General features: G+C 47.0%; 1 protein-coding gene across 5 annotated transcripts in view; it reads left to right on the plus strand.

Annotated features, from left to right (window-relative positions):
- Window positions 1–11,022, plus strand: part of Grid2ip (Grid2 interacting protein) — a 33,262-nt gene extending 22,240 nt beyond the window's left edge. For 3 of the 5 annotated variants that reach the window (XM_076840413.1, XM_076840416.1, XM_076840415.1), the window contains 14 exons: window positions 1,001–1,147; window positions 1,343–1,440; window positions 1,649–1,766; window positions 2,313–2,665; window positions 3,087–3,503; window positions 5,695–5,782; window positions 6,599–6,676; window positions 7,219–7,415; window positions 7,724–7,879; window positions 8,017–8,103; window positions 8,466–8,595; window positions 8,683–8,801; window positions 10,562–10,726; window positions 10,951–11,022. In XM_076840413.1, the coding sequence (XP_076696528.1) occupies window positions 1,001–1,147; window positions 1,343–1,440; window positions 1,649–1,766; window positions 2,313–2,665; window positions 3,087–3,503; window positions 5,695–5,782; window positions 6,599–6,676; window positions 7,219–7,415; window positions 7,724–7,879; window positions 8,017–8,103; window positions 8,466–8,595; window positions 8,683–8,801; window positions 10,562–10,726; window positions 10,951–11,022 (2,225 nt within the window). Of the gene's footprint in view, window positions 1–997; window positions 1,148–1,342; window positions 1,441–1,648; window positions 1,767–2,312; window positions 2,666–3,086; window positions 3,504–5,694; window positions 5,783–6,598; window positions 6,677–7,218; window positions 7,416–7,723; window positions 7,880–8,016; window positions 8,104–8,465; window positions 8,596–8,682; window positions 8,802–10,561; window positions 10,727–10,950 lie in introns of all 5 variants that reach the window. The other 2 variants (XM_076840412.1, XM_076840414.1) reach the window with 1 other exon arrangement.
- Window positions 11,023–23,304: the final 12,282 nt, after the last annotated feature.

Raw genomic sequence — 23,304 nt, forward strand, 5'->3', positions numbered from 1 at the left:
TCTTACACCTAGATGTGCCCACATACCAGGCAAATTCATACCACACTTGGATTTGGCCTACACTTGGCCCTGAGCATGTGCCTGCCCAGCTTGACCTTCATGCTGCATGTACCACATGATCTGAGACTTGAGAGGCTCCACCTAACCACCTGGGGGATCTCAGGTTTCTCATCCACAACATGAGAGTAATCTTAGCACTTGTGCTTTATACCTTGGGAAGTATATCACAGATCAAGAAATGCCCATGGTTGCTGCTTTCCAATATATCAGCACATAACTCCTGGTTGGGTCATCCTGGCTGGAGGGCTCCAGTTCACAGTCCCACACACGTTGACCTACTAGGCTACATTCAACCATATTTTCCCACCACTGCTTACCTGGCAGTCGGCCCACAAAACCATGCACTTCATGTTTGAAGCCATGTGAATGGAAAGGACTCCAGACCCTGTGGCTTTACCCACTACAGGCACTCTGCACCCACAATGGCAGTTGCAAGAGATGTGCTTTTTGCTAGTCCTTGTGTGGCCATTATCCCTGGTCTCAGACATCCACAGTTTGCTGAGAAGGACTGAGGGCTTTAGCAAGAAGCTCAGAATCCAGGCTGGACATCACATGTCTGCCTAGGCCTGGAAGTTTTGTTTCACCCTGAAAGCCTCTTTGTCCAGCAGTGACCAGCTGGTTCAACCACAGGATGTTGAGATCCTGGAAGATTGGGGTCCTGAAAGACAGCCCAGTTGGGGAGGACTGGGGCCCTGACTCAGGCTCTGTCCTCAGGCTGACTACTGTGAGGTGCTTCCTGGTTCACCTGGTTTCTGGACCCAGGGCTTCTTTTTGAGAGTTGTCTTAGAGACCAGCAGGGAAGGTCCGTAGCCTAGAGTCAACATATAGGTGCAGAGCCCCTGGCTTATGGAGGGCCCATGTATGGGTGTTTGTGGAGGCCCCTTTCTTGTGGAGGCCAAGAAGTCAAGCTGCCCCATCTCCCCTGTGTGTCCTACAGCAGAGCCTGAGTCCTCGCTGGACCTGGAGCCCACCCCGGAGCCTACGCCAGAGCCCACACCAGAGCCCCAGCCTCGGAGCTCTGTGAGGGCCTCTTCCATGTGCCGCCACAGCCTTCGGTCCCAGGGCCTGGAGTCCAGCCTCAGCTGTGGTAAGGCCCCAGATGGGAAGGCCCTGTTACCCTCCTGTAAAATGGGCTTGATGAGAGATGAAGTGGCAGGGACTGGGGGCAACAGGGCTGGTGGTGCCCTCCTGGATTGGTAGGGCAGGCCTGCAGGGTCTGGGCTGGGGACTAAGTCTTGGAACTCAGATGTGGTAACCAGATCCCATGGTGCCCTCCCAGCAGGTCCCAGTGACTGCCCTGAGATGCCTCTTCCTCTGATCCCAGGTGAACGCCAGGCTGGGGATGGCACATCTCTCCCTGAGACCCCCAATCCCAAGATGGTAAGACCTCCTGTCTGCCTCCCACGTGGAATCAATGAGGGTTGGAAGATGGGTGGCCCATGAAGTGGGCCCCAGGAGATCTCATGCCAAGACACTCCCTGTGGCTACTCCAAACTAGGGCACATGACCCAGGCCTGGCCTCTGAGTCCCAGCTGGGGCTATATGGGAGCAATGAGAGTAATCTAGACTTGTCCCTTCCACTCCCTAGATGTCGGCCGTCTATGCGGAGCTTGAATCTCGACTGAACAGCAGCTTCAAAGGGAAAATGGGGAGTGTGTCCAAATCCCGGGCCTCCCCACCAGGCCCTGGTCTGGCAGGCACAGCAGGTAGGGACTCAGCCAACCTCTGGTCCTGAGGGTGCACTGGCTTCTGTCCTTCTGGCTGGCTTTCCAGGTGTCATTCCCACTTCCAGGCACACCCGTAAAGTGTGTGCAGCTAGACTGTGGGGAATCCCAAAGGCTTCCGTGCATGGGTATCATCCATCAAGGTCTAGCTTGCCTCAGCCCCTTTGTTGTTCCCAGGGTCCTCACCACAGCTATGAATTTGCAAAAACAGAGGAATGCCCCCAGAGAAGTCCCTGGGTTAGCACTTGGTTCTTGGATAAACTATTAAGTGCATGCATTACTCTGTGAATGACCCAGCTGGGAAGATGGTTTCCCAGATGAGCTAGAGTCTGGCTGATCTGGATCCAAGCTGTGCTCTCTGTACCCAGTCTGGTCTCTGAAGCCTTAGAGGCAGGGTCACCCAGGGGCTTCCAGTACTATGCTCAAAGAGGGCAAGGGGAGTGTCCTGGACACAGAGCCAACCTTCCCCAGGGCTCCCCTCCAGCCTGTGCCTGGAACCTTGAACCTCATACTCCATCCCCCACCCAGGGCCCAGGACCCTGTCCGGAGTCTCCTGGCCCAGTGAGCGGCTCCTGCCCTCCCCCTGCTACGACCCGCTGTGCTCAGGGGGCCTGGCCTCCCCCAGCAGCTCCGAGTCCCACCCTTACGCCAGCCTGGACAGCAGCAGGGCGCCCTCCCCCCAGCCAGGCCCCGGGCCCATCCACCCTGACAGCCCCCCCAGCCCGGACCCTGCCCGCCCGCCCAGCCGCAGGAAGCTCTTCACCTTCTCCCGACCCGTTCGGAGCCGGGACACGGACCACTTTCTGGATGTGCTGAGCGAGCAGCTGGGCCCCAGGGTCATCGTGGATGATTTCCTGACACCTGAGAATGATTATGAGGAGGTGGGCATGCAAGGGGGGAGATGAGTGTGGAGCTTGGTCAGGAAACTGCATCCCCTGGCCCCTGCAAGAAGCTTCCTGCCCTGGGAATCTGCCCCTGTTCAAAGCTATCCTCTATATCCCCAGGCTACCCCATTCCTCATCCTGGGCTACCCCCTCACAGCCTCAGGTTAAACCACAAGGCTTTTCCTTTCCCACACTGGCCCATCCTTTGCCCGAGGCTACCCCACACACTTATCTCACATTAGCCCCTTCCTTATCCAAGGCCACACTCCCAAGTCATCCCATCTTCAGGTGACCATGAGACAGTCCTATCCTCATCCCCAGGCCCTCTAATCTCTTACCCCATGCTTTATCCACATGCCCTGGTCTCTCTGGGCCTGGCCTGTCCCTCTCCTTACTTATTTCCTCCCACTCCCACCAGATGAGCTTCCATGATGACCAGGGCAGCTTCGTGACCAATGAGCGGAGCAGTGCCAGCGAGTGTCTCAGCAGCAGTGAAGAGGGCAGTTCCCTGACCTACTCTTCCATCTCTGATCACATTCCCCCACCCCCACTCAGTCCCCCACCACCACCACCCCTGCCTTTCCATGATCCCAAGCCCAGCTCCCGCACTTCTGATAGTACCAGGGGCCCCACTCAAGCCCTGACCAAGCCCCTTACCCAGCTTGGTCACCCAGTCCCACCCCCACCCCCACCGCCCCTTCCTCCACCTGTGCCCTGTGCACCTCCCATGTTATCACGGGGCCTGGGCCACCGGCGCAGTGAGACAAGCCACATGAGTGTCAAGCGCTTGCGGTGGGAGCAGGTGGAGAACTCAGAAGGCACCATTTGGGGGCAGGTAGGTGACCTGGGGCCCATTGGTGCCCCAATGAGGGGTGGGTGGCCTAGACAGCAGCATTGAAGACAAGATCCATCATCCTCCAGGCCCCTTCCAATATTGGTTGGAACACTCTCTGGTCCTCCCCATCTCAAGCAGAGGTGTGAAGACACGGTCCAAGGACACACCTACCCTTGTTGGTCAGTGCAGATCTACACCTGGTCCAGTCTAAATCCAATCCAATCTGTGTCTCTAAACCACTGGGGACACTTGGAAATATCCCACACTAACCTTTGAAACCTGTTACTTTTTTTTTTTTTAGTTGTAGATAGACACAATACCTTTATTTCATTTATTTTTTATTTTATTTTTTTAGAGAGAGAGAATTTTTTTTAATATTTATTTTTTAGTTTTCGGCAGACACAACATCTTTCTTTGTATGTGGTGCTGAGGATGGAACCCGAGCTGCACGCATGCCAGGCGAGCGCGCTACTACTTGAGCCACATCCCCAGCCCCAACATTTATTTGTTTTTACGCGGTGCTTAGGATAGAACCCAGGGCCTTGCATGTCAAGGCAAGCGCTCTACCAACTGAGCCAGAACCCCAGCCCGAAACCTGTCACTCTTGAGGCTGGGCTAGTTCTCCTAGGCTTTTTAAAAAAACATCTGGTCCCAACTGCATATTAGTCGCAACCTTTCCACTTTGATGCTTGAATATTCTCCCAGTATATATTTATACTTGAATACCTTCACCAGTGGGGAACTTGCTACCTGTTGAGGTCTTCCATCCCTCACTGGATAATTAAAAAAAAAATTAATTGTAGTTGGACACAATACCTTTATTTTATTTATTTATTTTTATGTGGTGCTGAGGCTCAAACTCAGGGCCTTGAATGTGCTAGGCAAGTGTTCTGCCACTGAGCCACAACCTCAGCCCCTCACTGGATACACGTAACCATCTTTCTTTGTATTCCTCTGAATTCCTGTCTTCCCAAGATTCCCTTGTCCTGTTTTCTGTCTGGCCCTTTAAATAAGGCAGAGCAAGTATATTGTTTTATCCACAAACCAGCTAACCTGTAAGATGAACAAGATTCACTGTACACCCATTCTTTAGGTCATTCCCCTACAATGTGTTTTCTAGCTCCATAGTCCAGTGGTTAAGCCCTTGTCACAGAGCAGTCTCCAAGCTCTCAGTGGGACTTGATCAATTCAGAGGAGGGAGCATACCTCCTTGGACTTGGATACCATTCTTCTTTAAATATGGCCTGGGGTCCCTCCTGCTTCTGGGCCTGCCCCATCACAGTGGTCTTGCCCAACCTCATCCTCAACATCAGTCTCTTCATCTTCTTGGGACCAACAACATGCCCTCACACATAACCACACTGTTCAGGTTATGCTTGTCATTGTTCCTCTTGGCCATGTCCTGGGTCTCGGTTCTTTTTCCTGTCTTCCCATCCTAGATGGTATCAGCCCATATCTCCAAGAAATCTTTCCATGTTGATAATAAAAAGCTTTTCAGCAGGTCAAGGACACCTACTGGTCCCCTGCAGACCTAGTCCTACAAGTGTTAGGTGAGTCCTTGAGATTTGCTCCACAGTATAGTCCTTCCACTGGTTATCAAAGCTGGAAAACCCTGTGTGACAGGTCACCCATGCGGCCAAGTCCAATTCCATGCTAATTGTCCCTGACATGTGGCCATATTCTGAGACTGCTCTCCCTTTGGGATCTCTCCATGGCCAACCACTCAATCCTCACTCCCTTTCCAAGCCCCAGAGGGTTCTCTCCTTCTTAGATCATTTCAGCCACCTGTCCAGCTTCTAGCCCGTGGCCTTTACTGCTTAGGTTCCCCCAGCCCCAGCTCTGTCTGCCCAGGATGGGTCTGGGGTGAGCTCACTCCCTGCAAAGGAGACTTCAGAGCAAAGCCAGGCCCTTCAGCCCCCCTCTTTTTGTCTCCAGCTCCATCACAGCTTCTTTACATCCCCTGCTCCAGCCCAGCTTCAGCATGGATGGGGTCCCAAGAATGGTTGTATTGTTGACTACAAGGGGAAAGTTCCTCACCTGAGAACTTGAATGATTTAGCTTTTTCTGTACTATTCTCCTGTTTTGGACTTCATCCCTCAAGCCCAGGACAGCCCACAGAGTGGACAGATGGAGAGGGCAGTCCAGCTGTTGCTGTTCCTCCTCCTCTGAACCTCCCCTTACTCCCTCACAGCTCGGGGAGGACTCTGACTACGATAAACTGAGTGACATGGTGAAATACCTTGACCTGGAGCTTCACTTCGGCACCCAGAAACCTACTAGTGAGTGGCCTGGTGGTCCTGGGGGAAGTTCAGAGGGCATCTCAACCTGCTACCTTTTGTGGCTTCCTTAGGGTCAGAGTCCCCAAAGCCTGCCCTAACTGCTATTTGACTAACTTATCTTCAAACCTTCAAGCCCCGTTAGTTTTTCCCATCTCAAAGTGGAGATAATAATAAAAGCTGGCATTTATTGTGTGCTGACCAAATGTCAGGTGATCTCACTTCTACATTAATCCCTTGACAACTCTGCAAGGTAGATTCTAGGATCACCTCCCCTTCCTAATGAGGAAGATCTGAGAGGCTAGGTAATTTGGTCAAAGTCACACAGGCAGAATAGGGTAAACAGAAAGCATCTACAAACATCTCTTTCTCCTTCTCCTCTCATCCCTTTATGGATATCACTCTATTGTGCTTGGGTGGGACTCCAAGAAGCCCAGTGTGTGGTCACAGGATGGAGGAGAAAGACTGACTTGTACATTCAGGAATCATCTGAAAGTTCCAGAGGTCGTTTGTTTTCATTGTCCTGCTAGCTGGGCCCAGAGGGCTCAAGGGAGAGAGGGCATTTGGGAAGGTGACAGTGAGGGGATAAACACACCTTACACACTAAATGCATTCAGATCAGCAATGGGAGACTGAGGTATGAGGGCAATACGGACATCTGGCGCTGATCCAGTCAAGGTGGTGCTTGGGAGGAGGGAGGCCCTGGGCAGTTGAGTGTGGCTGCCCCTCCCCTAGGCCCAGCTAAGGCAGCCCCAGCCTAGGACCCCACCCCACCCTGCATCTCCTCCTCTCCATTAAACTGTCTAATTTCTCTTCCAGAGCCTGTGCCTGGGCCTGAGCCCTTCCGAAAGAAGGAGGTGGTGGAGATCCTGTCTCACAAGAAGGCCTACAATACCTGTGAGGGACTAGAGAATCCCAAGGATTCTTGGGGCTGTTGGTGGCCCTTTCTCTGGGCCATAGAGTCTTGGACCCTGCCGGAGGGATAACAGGAATTATCTATGGGGGCCAGGACACCTGTCGCCAGGCCGCCTGAAGGCCCCCCTCCAAGGCCCTATAGCTGGGGGGTGGGAATTCCACCTGGTCGCTGGTGCCAACCTTGGCTTCATCCTGTATTGGCCCCACCCTCTGCAATCGGCTCCCAGTTCTAGTCCCGCTTCCAGCCACATCCTCCACTCTGCAACCCGCAGACCCTTGCTTACCTCCTGGCCCCACCCCCGCGGGCCCCACCTAAGGTCTTGGTCCTTCTCCTTGAAGATCCCGCCCTAACCCTTTAATCAGCCTGTCCTCTGGGACCGCCCCCGCGCACCCGCTTCGGAGCCTATTGTAGGTCCCGCCCCCCTGTTCTTGTCCCCGCCCCCAGTAGCCAAGGCCCATCTCGGAGCCCCGCCCCTCCCCGCCCTGGCCACGCCCCCGGCTCACCCTTGCGGTCCTGCCCACAGCCATTCTCTTAGCACACCTGAAGCTGAGTCCCGCGGAACTGCGGCAGGTGCTCATGAGCATGGAGCCCCGGCGCTTGGAGCCCGCGCATCTGGCGCAGCTGCTGCTGTTCGCGCCTGATGCCGACGAGGAGCAGCGCTACCAGGCCTTCCGTGAGGCGCCCGGTCGCCTCAGCGAGCCCGATCAGTTCGTTCTTCAGGTGCCTCGGCCGCGACCTCCGCCCCTATGGCCAAGGCCTCCTGGGTCAAGGCTCCCCTCTGTGACCGGGGACTGTTCTGTCCCGCGCCCCTTGGGTTCCGCCGCCGTGCTGAGACCAGTTTAACACCTTTAATGGCCAGTGCCCAACCAGGGCCAAGGTAGATGGGATAAGAGTGTCCCCTAGGGGGTCATGCTTACTTTTCTTAAGGGCATAGCCGACCCAGGCAGCCAGCCCCCAACCCAGGTCGCTGTCGGGCAGTGGGTCCCCCTGGAAAGCGAAGGGTGAGTCCCTCCCTGAATTTACGGCAGATGCTGTCGGTTCCCGAATATAAAACCCGCCTGCGCAGCCTCCACTTCCAGGCCACCCTACAGGAGAAGACAGAGGAGATCCGAGGCAGCCTCGAATGCTTACGACAGGCTTCCCTTGAGCTTAAAAACAGCCGGAAACTCGCCAAGATCTTGGAGGTCAGGATGCATCGTTCCCCAACCAGCTACTGTGCTCCCTGTAGATGCCATCCTTGGAGACCCATCCTGACACCTCGGCCTGGGGGTGGGTGGGTGGTGAGGGGAGCACCACAGTCTACCCATCTTCCTCCCCACAGTTTGTTTTGGCCATGGGCAACTATCTCAACGATGGACAGCCCAAAACCAACAAGACCACGGGCTTCAAGATCAACTTTCTGACAGAGGTGAGAGCCAGTCAGCAATAAATTGACTAGCTCTCTCTACCCTCCAGGCTCCCTGGCCAAACCTAACACAAGTTGTGACAGAGGGGAGGAGAAAAACAGCATGACCCAGGAGGGCCATTCCCCCACCCCAGGGGAAATGCTGGCTGCACAGAAGCCTGAATATGACAGTAGCAGATGTTGAGGTTAGGGGTGGGGAAGGTGCCAAGCCTCCGAAACTAGAAAAGAGGAGAAGGTGAGGTGAGTCAGAAAGAGAGTATCAGGGACCAAGAATTGGTGCCACAGTCCAGGAGAAGCTGGGGCCATGTATGACCAGAAATGTGGTATGGTCTTTGAGGAGGATGTATGTTGGGGATCACTTGCAGCTGAACTCCACCAAGACAGTGGATGGGAAGTCCACCTTCCTGCACATCCTTGCCAAATCGCTGAGCCAGCACTTCCCTGAACTCCTGGGCTTTGCTCAGGACCTGCCCACCGTGCCCCTGGCTGCCAAAGGTAGGCTGGGTAGATAGGTGGGGAGGCAGAAACGTGCTGTCCTGGGCTGTAAATGTGACCCCACGAGCCTTCTGTTCATTCCTGTAGTGAACCAACGGGCCCTGACTGGCGACCTGGCTGACCTCCATGGCACCATCAGTGAGATTCAGGCTGCCTGCCAGACCATGTCCCCCTCCAGTGAGGACAGGTTTGCTGTGGTCATGGCGGTATCCTCTGAGCAGCCTGTACCAGCACCATGCTGGGCCATGGGGTGGCTGGGTAGAGCCAGCAGTGGCTCCAGTGGCCACTGCAGACCCCAGCAGAGATTCTGGGCTCAGGTGGTTGTGCATCCAGGGATCCTGGAAGAGGTTTCATCCTGGATCATGTAGAGTCCACGTACTCATGCCAAATCTGAGTAACTGAGGCCAGAACTCTGTAGGTTGTCCCATAGCTGTTGCCTTCCCCTTTGTTTCTCTGTAGGCAGTGGAACCCGGATATAAGTCATAAGATACAAGGGGAGGCTTTTTAGGAAAGGGGAACATTTTTGCTAAACCCTCCAACAGAGCCTGGCCAGCAGGGAGGACTGGGGTAAGGGCATGTGACTCTTCTCCCTGTCCCCTTCTATGGCCCCAACACCCCTTAGGGGGAAAAAAACAACACAAGGTTTTCCTTGCTGAGGGGAGAGCTAGACAAGAAGGAGGGCTCTGGGGCCTGTACCTATAGCCGGGGCAGTTGGCCCTCACCTGGCAAGCACCAGCCATGTGTCCCTGACTCCAGCACATAGCCTGCTGGGGGTGTGTCCCCGTAGGATTTTTTTTTTTCCCCTGATGCTGGAGATCAAACCTGGAGCTTCACACATGTTAGGTGAGCATTCTATCATTAAGCTTCCTCCCCAGCTCAAGGTAGGAATTTGATACTGATCCCCTCTTTCCTCTCAGGCAAATACTGTGGTTTGTGTAAGATGCTTCTCATTCCCATTCCCTTTCACCCATGTAACATCCAGATTTTTACAGATATGGAAACTAAGGCAATTCAGGTAGGGATCAGTTCACTTCATATCACTCAATCCAGGGGTGTCCTCTCTGCTTCCATGGGTTTAGAGGTCTTCAGAGAGAGAATGGGTGGTCATTCAAGGGCAGCCTCTTTAGAGGGACTTTAGCCCTAGGCATTAGACAGGCTTAGGCTCAAATCCTGATTCAGTTAGTCGCTGTGTGACTTTAAGCAAGCCACTTACTTTTCTGGGCCTACTTTACTCCTTCTTAAGGAGAGGTAAGAAGTGGACCATGTGGTCATTATCTGGTTATGATGCAGATGGGTTTTGACCCTGGTTCTGACACTATCTCTGGCTCAGGCATAGAGCTTATTGTGTGATCTTGGGCTAGTTTCTAAAGTTCTTTGTACTTTAACGTCTTCACATATAAAATACTAATAATGTACTTCATAGAGGTATTATGATGATTAAACAAGAATGTGTAGAGGGCTTAGAACAAAGCTTGGCACAGCTTAAATGCTAGAAAGTGGTAGCAATTGAGCTGCTAAATCTTTTTCAAGAACACAGTTGCTATCCTAAGCACTTGAGTTATATGTAGGGCACAGGCCTGCATTACCACAGGGAATGAACCTGTGAATGGTTTCACATAGTGCCAAATACTATAGAAAAAAGTGTAAGGCTTAGACAGTGACAGAAGGAGCCACTATAAATGGATGGATGGGGCAGAAGCCTTCCTCTAGGCAGAGCTCTAGGGAAGAAGGGCTAAGGCTGTCTCCAGGAAGGACTAAGGCTTGGGAGTTGTGGCAGTTTCCAAGAATAGCTTAATAGTCAGTGACCAGAACAGGGCACATTCCCTGCTAATTCAGGGCCTGTCCCTCCAAAGGTCTCAGGCAGAGAGGGAGTGGGGCAGCTAGGATGATGTCTGGGGTCACTGCCCAGCAAGGTAAATGGGAGGGCACCAGAGGGTTGGCTGTTTCCTTAATGAAGGCCCCTTAGTCCTTCCTGGAGACCGCCCAGCCCGCACTTCGGGCACTGGATGGGCTGCAGCGAGAGGCCATGGAGGAACTGAGCAAGGCGCTGGCCTTCTTTGGGGAGGATTCCAAAGCCACCACCTCCGAGGCCTTCTTCGGCATTTTTGCGGAATTCATGAGCAAGTTCGAGGTGAGCCAAAGTGGCTAAAGGGTCCCTTACGGGAGGTTGGGGCCAGAGGTCATCTAGGGGCATCCTCCTTGAAGCCTTACTGAAAAAGGGTTCCAGGGAATGATATGCCCCACTCCTGGACAAGAGCAAGCCACAACCTCAGCCTTGGTGGTGTGGGTTGGTAAAAGAAAGAGGAAGGCATGGGACCACTGACCACCCTTACCCCTTGTTCTCCTGTCTCCCAGCGAGCACTCAGCGACCTGCAGGCCGGGGAGGGCCCACGCAGCTCTGGGATGGCTTCACCCCTGGCCTGGTGACAGCAGCCACACCTCATTCTCTGTGGCCTGAGCACAGCAAAGGACACCGGAGGCTTCACCCCAGAGGGCAGGCAGCCTGCATGCCACCGAGGTTCAGGCTGGTGAATGCACAGCGTGGCTGCCTGAGGGAAGGGCCTGGGCATGCCCGCGTCTCCAGCTACCTCAGCCGCAGACCGTAGAACAGTCCGGGCCTCCCTGCCTGCTGTGTCCCGCTGCAGGTCAGCTGGGACTCTCCGGGCAGGGGGGACAGGCAGGGTGGCCTGGTCTCGTCCCGTGCTCCATGGGCTTCTTGTGGTCTCCCCACCTCCCCACATCCCTTCCTGGCCTGTTGAATAGAATAAAGTACTTCTGTGAGACCCTGGGACATCAGCCTGCAGGTGGATTGTGAAGTGGTCACCAACCTGGGACAGTGTCTGTGGCTGTGAGGAGTGCGCCAGCTGGCAGGAGACTGTGAACCTCTTCCTGAGCCTGCTCGAATGGGTCCTGGAGAGGAGACAGGTGATCTGGAGCACATCCATGCCAGCATCAGAAGGCAGCTTGCTCTGGGCTGCCAGGGCCCCTCAGAGAAAGGCAGGTTGGCAGGCAGGATGAAGAGCCCAAAGCACCTAGGCCCTGGAGACAGGGGGCAAGACCAGGTCTGGGAAGTTGGAAGGAGATGACCAGAGAAGAGACGCCAGGGAGATACAGTGAAGGCTTTAAGAGGAAGTCTTGCTATGTTAGACTGCAGAATTGAGGTTTGAAACCAGTGGATAAACTCAAGTCCACTGCAGAGGTGGCTAGATTCTTAGCAGGAAGGTTGGGAGTGGGCTGGGAATCTTCAGAGTTAGGGCAGGGAGAACAAGGGAATGTTAAAGTGGTCGGTAAGTGGGATTTGGTGGCTGACTGCCACATTTCTCACTGGGATGGGTGCTGATGTTCCCTGGAACAGGTCATATGAATCAGGTTTGGAAGCAGATGACACAATCTGGGACATGTGTGGGATCCAGGAGGCCACGTTATATATGTCTGGGGAGAGAGAAGGGAGTTACCTGGATGCCTGGAGCAGGTGGAGCTGTGAGCAGGGAAGGAGATCAACTAGTTTTCCATGCTGATTGGTAGATCCCTGTGACAGGCAGCTTTGCCTGTTCCCTCTTCTGTGACTGGTTCTTCCAGAGAAGTCTGAAATAGGCTTTCAACCTATCTCTTGGATTTTTTTTTTTTCTTACACTACAGCAAATGGTTAATGCTGCTCATGGGCAGAATTTGGGACCCATTTGGTTCTTCCCAGTCTTCCACAACTTTCCTCTTTAAGGCCCATTTAAATTCCTTCTTTGTTCCCACTCACTACCATCATATAAAAATGTCTAAACCAAAACGTGTTCTTCAAGCAGGAATCTGGCTAGTGGGGTACACTTATCCCCAGCAGCTCAAGCTGACTAGATTCCACAAATTCCCAGTGCTTGTGTCTCTGGGAAACATGTCAGGTCAGTTAAAGTCCCTGCATGTGATGTGTAAAGATTATAGACTGGAACTCCAGGCCAAACTAGCTTCTCTAGTAGTTTCCTGAAAGTTTGAAACAGTTACTTATTCTAGAAGATCCAGCCCCTGGATTGCATGGTTTGGCAAACCAACCACTAGTTAGATTTCTCCTAATATGCCTTGTATCTCTTACCTGTTTGCCTCAACAATGCTGTGTAACAAACGGTCCCCAAACTCTGTGGTTTAAAATGACAACCACTTACTTTCAAGACTGTATGGGGTCACTGGAAGTTCTGGTCTGAGCTGGGCTCTGTGGATGCTCTCATTCATCTGTGGTCAGTGTGAGTCAGTTAAGCAGCTTTGCTAATCATGTAGGGCTATCTCTGGTGTCTGGGGTGTTGGCTGAGAAACCTGGGACAATCTCATGTGGTCTCTCATCCTGCTCCCAAACAGCCAGGATCATTTACAAGAGGGAGGCAGGGGAACAAAAGAACAAAGAAGCAAAGGCACAAAGGATCTCTCGAGGTTTAGGTTCAGATATAGCACAATATCTTTTCCATCACATTCTGTTATCAATACCAATGACAAGGGAAGCACAAATTTTAGGAAATGGGCTCCAGTTTTTTTTTTCCCAGTGCTGGGGATGGATCCTGGGACTTTGTGCATGCCAGTGCTATACTGCTGAGCTACATCTCCAACCCAGATTCCATTCTAAATGGGAGATGTTGCAAAAACCACATGGCACAGGGTGTGGGATTCAGGTGGACCATTTTAGCAATCAATCTACTACATGGCCTTTTGGCTGGACACTGGTGCAGATCCCATGCTCCTTAAAGCTCCACATGGTCCTGATCCTGCCTGGACCCAGCACTGCTTGGTTTTCCATCCCAAGTGTCTCCATATGGCATGTTTCCCTCACCTAGTCCTGACTCCTCTGCTGATTATCAGTCCAGTGGGCAACAGTGGGTTGAGCCTGCCCATCAAACAATCTCACCCTTCTGCTGAGAAAAGCTTCATTTTTTTTCCTTTGGGAAATGATCCCTCCCCTACTTCCAGGCCTTGGAGTTGTGCTGATTGGAAATGAATGGTCTCGTGTTTGGTTGGGCAGCTCAGAGTCAATCTAAGACTTGAGCTGAAACTGTTTGAAAGGGAGGCTTCCTTTCCTCTGGAAATGATGGTGTACGGAGGGTGGAAACCTGGAGAGAGACATCTGGGTGTAAAGCCGAAAGAGGAGAAGATCATCATGTACATCTCTGTCCCTGGATCCCAATGTGCCTGAAGTAGATTTCTGGACTTGTCAGTTTCCAAGTCATCAAGTCCCCCTCCATTTTTAAATGTTCAAATTATATTTTAATTTCTCGGTTTAGAGTGGTTTGAATGGGTTTCAGTCACTTGCGATCCTAAGAGGGTTGACTAACATATCTATCAATGGATGTTTTTAGAATATGGTGTTTTGTTTTCAATTTTATTTTTTACACAAACAGAACAATTTTTCATTTCTCGGGTTGTACATGATGGAGCATCACACCATTTGTGCAATCATACTTGTACATAGGGTAATAATGTCTTTCATTCCACCATCTCCCCCAACACCCTATTTACCCCCTCACTCCCCTCTGCCAATCCAAAGTTCCTCCATTATTCCCTTGCCTGCCCCCCCCCCCATTATGGATCAACATCGGAGTATTTTTAACATGCTCAGTGAGCTCTCTTCATGCATAAATGCATTTGCTTTTTTTTTTTTTTTTGGTATAGGGCCTGAAGTCAGGGGATTGAATGTTTACCACTGAGCCACATCCTCAGTCCTTTTTATTTTTTTATTTTGAGACAGGGTCTCACTAAGTTGTTCAGGGCCTCACTAAGTTGCTGAGGCTGGCTTCGAACTTGAAATATCTTCCTGCCTCTGCCTCCCAAGTCACTGGGATTATAAGCATGCACCGCTGCACCCAACTGCCAATACTTTCTGACTTGTGCCAAGCAAAATGCTGGGTGCAGCAGACATCTTATGGATCAGCCTCTCTTGAGTTTAGTTTCCTATATTTTATGATGGTTCTACTCCAGAGTCAGTGCATAGTCCTACGTGAGAACCGGTACATGTCCCTTCCCTGCAATTCATTATCAAATGACAAAATGTGGATGCAAACAATTAATGCCTCATAAAGTTATCTCTGAATAATATAACAAAACAACATAGCCTAATTATGCACCATCTTTCCAAGTAGTAGTATCAGTTGACGTTACTAGGTAGCATGCTCAAAGTTTTTACATAATCTGGAAAGACAAAACTCCAAATGCCATAATCCCAAATATTGCCCAAAAATATTTTAAAAATCCCCAAAACATAATTATGGAAAAATATTTTTGTGTGGTACTGGGTTTTATCCCAGGGTCTTAGGCAAGCATTCTACCATCAAGCTATATCTCCAGCCAATTTAAAAATTTAAAAATATTTTTAAAGAATTCTTTTAATGCTGGGTACAGTGACTTGGGAGGCTGAGGCAGGAGAATCACAAGTTTAAGGCCAGCCTTGGCAACTTAGTGAGATCCTCAGCAACTTAGCAAGATACTGTCTCAAAAATAAATAAATAAATTAATTAATTAAAAAGGACTGGGGAAATAGCTTAGTGGTAAAGTGTCCCTGGGTTCAATCCCCGGTACCAAAAGAAAAAAATATTTTAAAGATACTAATTTACATTTTAAATGGATTTACTTGAAAAACATAAACAGAACACTTTATAGACCACTCCAATAGACATTAATAACATATTTCTTTAAAAATATTTTTTAGTTGTAGACGGACACCATACCTTTATTTTATTTATTTATTTTTACGTGGTGCTGAGGATCAAATCCAGTGTCTCATGTGCAGGCAGGAGCTTTACCACTGAGCTACAATCCCAGCCCAATAATATACATATTTTTACAAGCATAAACACAGGTTCATCATAAGAATCACACATGTATATAATGGTTATGAAGAGACAAAATGTATTCATAAAAATATGTCAAAAAACAAATGTATTAACATGCATCACTATGATTTCTAATTGTATCCACCCAGCTTTATATCTGCAGTCATTGGAAATACCATGACAAAGTCTTTTGATGAGATCCATCAAAAACTGCAATGGGGGGGCTGGGGTTGTGGCTCAGCAGTAGAGTGCTTGCCTAGCACGGGTGAGGCCCTGGGTTTGAACCTCAGCACCACATGAAAAATACTTTTTGATAAAGAAGTAAATAAATAAATAAATAATAAAAAATAAAGATATTGTGCCCAACTACAACTAAAAAATAAATGAACCTGTGTTTATGCTTGTAAAAATATGTTTTAAAAAACACAAAAAACTGCAATGGGTTACTACCATGTATGCAGTGATCCAAAGAGCTGAGATCTCAATTTTGTCTTTCACAAATGCATATGTACAGAAAGGATATTTATTTATTGAGGAAGTTTCACCGTTTTCATGTACATGAACAATGCTTAACAAAGTCAACATTGTGATAACACATTTCTAATTATATCCACCCAGCTTTATATCTGCAGTCATTGGAAATACCATGACAAAGTCTTTTGATGAGAATCAAATTTGAAAAAAACACATTAAATGGATTAGAATTATTTATATAACTCACCAGTCATGGTGGCACACCCTGTAATTCCAGCAACTCTGGAGATTAAGGAAGGAGGATTATAAATTTGAGGACATCCTAAACAATTTAGAGAGACCCTGACTGAAATGAAAAATAAAAAGTCCCACATGTTAAGTGTTAAAATGGTTGCCTCCTATACGTGAAGTCCTGAGTTTAATCCCCAGTACTGAAAAAAAAAAAAGAAAAGGAAAAAAATTATTTACCTAACTCGTATTTCTAGTACTAGGGAAGTGAAGATGAAATACATAGCCTTAGTGACTTGTAACAAATAATGTTGACAATTTAAAAAAATTAAAAAAGTAATAAATCGGGTGTAGTGGTGCACACCTTGTATCCCAGCTACATAGGAGGCTAAGGTAGGAGAATCAAAAATTCAAGGCCAGCCTGGGCAGCACAGAGCTACCCTGCCTCAAAACCAAAAACCAGGCTGGGGTTGTAGCTCAGCAGTAGAGCATTTGTCTGGCATATGTGAGGCACTGGATTCAATTCTCAGAACCACATAAAAAGAAATAAATAAAATAAAGTTACCGTGTCTAGCTACGACTAAAAAAAATATTTTTAAAAAAATCCCCAAACCAATCAAAAGAACAACAATAAATTAAAAATATTAAAGAAAACTAAGAAAATTCAATATACAAAAAGTGTATTACAAGTATAAGTTATGGACAATTGTATGGATGTAGTCCCTAAGAGCTAGTCAGTTTTTATAATCATTAACTATATTTTGAAGTCTTGTATTGTAATGAACAGATGCTTTTTTTCTTTTAGGGAATGGCTCTCCTTGGAGAATACATTCATATTGTTCATAGTCTTTTTGTAGGTGACACTGTTCTTGAATTTTTCTATGATTCAATATACACTGACATGAGCATACCTTTTGAAAACTTTCTATCTTCTGAAACCAGGGATAGTGGCACATGTCTGTAAATCCCAGCAATTCAGAGTCTCAGGCAGGAGGATTGCCAGTTCAAGGTCAGACTCAGCAACATAGTAAGACCCTGTTCTAAAATAAAAAAGGGCTTGGGGCAGAGCTCAGTGGTAGAGCACCTCTGGGCTCAATCCCAGTACTGCCTACCTCCAGTTTTTCCTCCATCTTCAGTGCCATGTTTCTATGTTGTTTTTGGTATGTGGAAAGTCCATTCTGCATGTACACACATATAGACCACAGATTTGGCAGAAACAATACTAATGATGGAACAGCACCACTGTTGGAGCTCTCACCTCTGTCCATTTGAGTTCCACACCTACAGCCCAGTTGTACCAGGGCAGTGGGTAGATTTCAGAAAAGCCAAAGAAAGTACCCGGATACAGCATGCAAGACATATGATTTATCAGGGAAGGCTTACAAGAGATCAGTGACTGCTTCAGGAAGAGTTCAGTGCTGATAAGCTGAACAAATAGGACCTCTGTTCCTCAAAGTGTTAAGCAGTGCCTCCTCTCCTTCACAGAGCTTTTCTATTCTGATGGTGGCTGGCTGAACAAATAACATGTATCCTTTTCATGGTGCCCTCAGTTCTGTGCCAGTCCCACTGAGAGAGGGTTATGTTAGGCTGCAGAAGCAGTGACATCACCGGCATCAGCTTGCTTAGTTTGTTTGTAGGACCAACATCCCAAAGAGCAACGGTTCTTGTATACCATGCAAGAAAGTAGCTTTCTACCGGTAACACTAACTTATCCCAGCTCTTACTATGTAAAAGAAAAGGTCTTCAAAATAATATGTTTGGATATCTGGCCCAGGCTTTATCTCACTGTTCCCTTAACTTGGCTAGGTTTTTGGAAACAGAATGGAGTATTCACGGACATGATGTTTTACTGTCTCCCTTTCATTAGGGATGATATATCCTACCATGCACATAGTTATTTTTTGAACCAGTTAGTAACTTCACTGGCTACTTCTGAGCAGTGCAGCTTAAATTCATTAAAAGTTCCTGGAATTGGGGCTGGGGTTGTAGCTTAGTGGTAGAGTGCTTGTCTCTCACATATGAGGTACTGGGTTCGATCCTCAGCACCACATAAAAATAAATAAATAAAATAAAGGTAGTGTGTCCATCTACAATTGAAAAAAAAATTAAATATAGTTCCTGGAATTTTATCAGTTGGAAGGAATGCCAATTCAAACTATTGACAAAATTGAAGTTTTCATTGTTGCTCTGTGCACTGTCAATCCACTTGTTGGGAGCTGCCCTGGATGCAGAAACCTTAAGTCCTGGTAATGCAAGGGGTTCTAAACAATTACTGCATTCAGTCTGGCACGGTTAGTGCCAGGTCACAGTAACTTGGGTGTTACCCCAGCTCTGATAACAAGGTGTGGCTCCAGGAGTAGGCATCACCCGCTGGGGTTGAGTTACACTCACCTGTTCCTTTGTAATCCTATCTTTTTGCTCTTACTGGGATAGAATGTTTTATGGAAACCACACCCCCCTTGTGTGTCCCCTATATAAGAATAAGGAATTTCAGTGGCTCTCCTTCTTTCCATGGACCCTTAAGGTCAGAGAGCTGTCTCAGATTCTGAAAAGGTACTTTTGTGTGTTTGTCGTTTTCTTTTTTTTTTTTTTTTAAAGATTTTTTTTTTGAATTTTAATTTTTTAGTTTTTGGCGGACACAACATCTTTGTTTGTATGTGGTGCTGAGGATCGAACCCGGGCCGCACGCATGCCAGGCGAGCACGCTACCGTTTGAGCCACATCCCCAGCCCTGTCGTTTTCTTAAACTATTGGAATAGTCAGATTTTGTGAACCCAGCATTAGGTCACCAGATAGGATAGATGGCAATATCCACTCATCAGATTTTCTGCAAGATTTAAGGGACTGAATGGAAAAAAAAAAAACACTTACTGGTTACATCTTGAAATTCACTTGTGGATTCTCACTTAATTACAAATCTATCATCATGGTTTGGGTATCTGACTGAAATCCCTTTTCTTCTGCAAAACCCACCATCTTATAAACCAAATAAATGTTTACAAATTGCTTTGCATTTTCCTGTCATTAATTCATAAGCATGTGGCTAAATTCTAAAATTTTTTCAGGGACATGATGTTTTACTGTCCCCCTTTCATTAGGGATGATACATCATCATGCACATAATTATTTTTTGAACCAGTTAGTATCATCACTGGCTACTTCTGAGCAGTGCAGCTTAAATTCATTAAAAGTTCCTGGAATTGGGGCTGGGGTTGTAGCTCAGTGGCAGAGCGTTTGTCTTGCACATATGAGGTACTGGGTTCGATCCTCAGCACTATGTAAAAATAAATACAGAGTAAAAAGCACACAGTGGGACAATTCTTAAAGCACCATATAATAAGCAAAGTGAAGCTTGTGATGGTTTTTCTATGTGGTAATACAAATCTTTCTTCTTTGATAGTCAAATCCCTTACCAAGAATAGTTTACCATTTAATGCATTTTGTGTCAAATCCCTTACCAAGAATAGTTTACCATTTAATGCATTTTGTAACCTCTGTATCAGCAAGTGTCTTTGGTTCAGAAGTTTGCTGAGTATGTAGAATTATTTTCATTTTCTGATAAAGGGTATTTTTGAAGGCAAGCATAATGCTATGTGGAGGGGCAGAAGTAGTACATGATTCAATAATTTGACAACTATCCTGCATACAAACAAAATCACACTAATCCCTTCCCTATAATTCAATTCTTTCTTCCTGTCCCTCTCTCTCTCCCGTCTCTTTTTTTGTTTTAGTACTGGCGATTGGATCCAGGGGTGCCTTACCATTGATTTATATCCCCAGTCCTTTAATTTTTTTTCTCTTTGGTATTGGGGATTGAACTGAGTCACATCCCTAGCACCCTTTTTTAATTTTAATATTTTATTTTGAGTCTCACTAAGTCCTTAAGGACTCATTAAGTTGCTGGTGTCTCAAACTTGCAATCCTCATACCTCAGCCTCCCAAGTTGCTGTGATTACAGGTATCTGTCACCACATATTTTTTTTAAATTTTGAGGCAGGGTCTCACTAAGTTGCTGAGGGGCTTGCTAAATTGCTGAGTCTGACCTTGAAATTGCAATCCTCCTATCTCAGCCTCCTGAGTGACTGGTTTACAGGCATGGACCACTGCACCCAGTTTTCTATCCCTCTTTATATAGTCCTTTCTTTCAGGAAATTGGGGTTTTCAGGATTTCCAACTTCAAGAATTTGGAATTTGAGATTTTTTTTTAATATTTATTTTTTAATTTTCGGTGGATACAACATCTTTGTTTGTATGTGATGCTGAGGATCGAACCCGGGCCACACGCATGCCAGGCGAGCGCGCTACCGCTTGAGCCACATCCCCAGCCCTGGAATTTGAGATTTTAATTGTTCAGGATTGTGATTTTCAGGATTTTGATCTTTAGAGGATTTTAGACTTTAGGGATTCTGTTTTTTCAGAAATTTAACATTCCAGAATATGTGTTTTGATATTTTGATTAGCATGAGGACACACAATCTATTTTTTTTTTAATACCTAGGATTGAACCCAGGGGTCCTTAACAATTGAGCCACATCCCTGGTCCTTTTTCATATTTTATTTAGAGATAGGATCTCACTGAGCTGCATAGGGCCTTGCTAAGTTGCTGAGGCTGGCTTTGAACTCACATCCTCCTGCTTCAGCCTCCTGAGCTGCTGGGAGTATACCAGCATACCTGGTCTATTTTTCTTTTTATGGTAATTCAGTAAAATAGAATGTCTGTGTTTCCTTATATAGATGTACCAACCCTAGTACAATTTATCCTGCATATCTTTGGATAAAATTGCATTTTTTTTTTTGCATCACCCCTGTATTAGTTATTTGTGACTGGATAAATTACTCTAAAATTTACCACCTTAAAACAATACATTTTCACCAGGCACAGCTGTGCATACCCATGATCTCATTGACTGTGAAGGCTGAGGCAGAAAAATTGCAAGTTCAAAGTCACTCCCAGCAATTCAGCCAGACCTTTTCTCAAAAAATAAAAAGAGCTGGGGATGTAACTCAGTGGTAAAGTTCCCCTGGGTTCAATTCCCAGTACAAGAGGTGGGAAGCATTTTCATCATCTCAAAGTTTCTGAAAGCCAGGGATTTGAGAGCAGCTCATCTGGGTGCCTTCAGGAAATCTATGAAGATGAGTAAATAAAAACTTAAAAATGTTAAGATTTCCCTGGTGCCAAAAGAGAAAGAAGTATATAAGTCATTTTCAAAGCTAAATAAACCCCTTGCCAGTTTTGCACCTTAGGCATGTCTTTCCTGGAGGCCTCTTTGAAATATGAATAATGAGTAAGAGAATGGTGCTCTGTCTCTCTGGTTGTGGGAATTTAGCCTAGATGCTGGCTCCAAGTTACAATGTCCTCCTACTTGTCAAAAAGATACAGGGACTGGGGATATTCCTCAATGATAGAACACTTCTAGCATGCCTGTGACCCTGGCTTTGAATCCCAATACTGCAAAAAAAAAAAAAAAAAAAAAAAAAAAAACTTTTCAAAAATAAATAAATAAAGTAACATATTTTTTTTCCTTTGGGGATAAAGACAATTTATAGTTCAATGGATTGTATCTGCCTAGCTCTACAGAAGACTGAAATTTCTTTTTCTTTGGGAATCTAGTGGATTGTAGCAAACTGCCTGTGATAGTCATCACAATTGTTTTGAGGATTATTCAGTAATAAAATGTTTTCAGTCTTTTCTGCATTTTTTTTTAACCTACTGGGGATTGAACTCAAGGGCACTAAACCATTGAGCCACATCCCTAGGCTTTTTTTTTTTTTTTTTTTTTTTTTTTTTTAGACAGGGTCTTGCTAAGTTGCTTAGGGCCTTGCTAAGTTGTTGAGGCTGGCTTCAAACTTGCAATCCTTCTGCCTCTGCCTCTCGAGTTGCTGGGATTACAGGTGTGAACCACCATACCTGGCTCTTTTGTGCATTTTGAGCAGAGGTTTTTACTGATTTGGCAGATTTCATTTGTTTATTTTTTTTTCCAAAACTTGAGAATGGAAGAGGGTTTGTTTTTTTTTTTAATTTGTAGATGGACACGATAACTTTATTTATTTATTTTTATGTGTTGTTGAAGAATGAACCCAGTGCCTCAAACATGCTAAGCAAGCGCTTTACCACTGAGCTACCAGCCCAGCTTCAGAAGATCTTATTTCAAATGATGTTTTCCCAACAGTTAATGAAGACATCAACCAAGGTTGCACTCATCCAAAGGCTTGACTGGGGCTAGAGTTCACTCCTGTGGCTGTAAGCAGAAGGTCACTTGATGGCTTTCCATGAGAAGACCACTTCTTACCACACGGATCTCTCCATAAGGCTGCTTCAATGTTCTTATGACCCGAGAGCTAACTTCCCCCAGTGTGAGTGATGAGAGAGAGAGGAGAGGAAGAGGAGGTCACGGTACCTTTTATGACCTAGCCTCTAAAGACAAGCCATCATCTCTACAAAATTCTTCTTCTTCCTCTTTCTGGTGTTGGGGCTTGAACTGAGGACCTCATGCATACTAAGTGAGTGACATCCCCAATCCCTACCACATTCTATGTGTAAGAAGTCAGTTGCTAAGTCCAGCCCACATTTAAGGTAATGGGAATGAAGTTCCCCTTTTTAAGGGAAGTATCAAGTAATCTTTGAATAAACTTCAAAACCACAAACTATAAGGAACACAAACAAGATGGTTAACTTGCATCACCAATTCAGAAAGTATTACACATTAGTCCCTGGGCAAGACAACCAGAAATGCCCTGAAATCTTGCAACTTTTATATGAAAGAAGCATGACTGAGGGTTTTCCAAATGTGACACTGGTCCTAAAAATTTCCATGAAAGAAATATTTCAAGCAATCAAAAATATTTTAAAATCAGCTATTCTAGATATTATGGTTTGGAAATACCTCTATTAACACAGGAAAAGTTCCTGTGTTAATAGAGGTATGTTTGGAGGTAAAACAATTGGATTATGAGAACTGTCACCTAACCAGTCCATCCTAGTTTGAATGGACTAACTGAATGATGTAACTGTAGGCAGGTAGGATGTGGCTTGAGAAGTTGGATCACTGGGGGCGTGCCCCAAAGGGGTGCTTCAACCCGGAAGCCCCTTTCCCTCTTGCACCTTCTTTCTCTCTGTTTCCTGGCTGTCTTGAAGTAAGCAGATTTCCTCTGCTTTACTGTGGGCTCAGAGCAATGGAGTTGGCCATCTATGGACTGAGACCTCTGAGAC

Source organism: Callospermophilus lateralis, chromosome 19 (genome assembly GCF_048772815.1).
Source record: "Callospermophilus lateralis isolate mCalLat2 chromosome 19, mCalLat2.hap1, whole genome shotgun sequence".
Classification (NCBI taxonomy): domain Eukaryota; kingdom Metazoa; phylum Chordata; class Mammalia; order Rodentia; family Sciuridae; genus Callospermophilus; species Callospermophilus lateralis.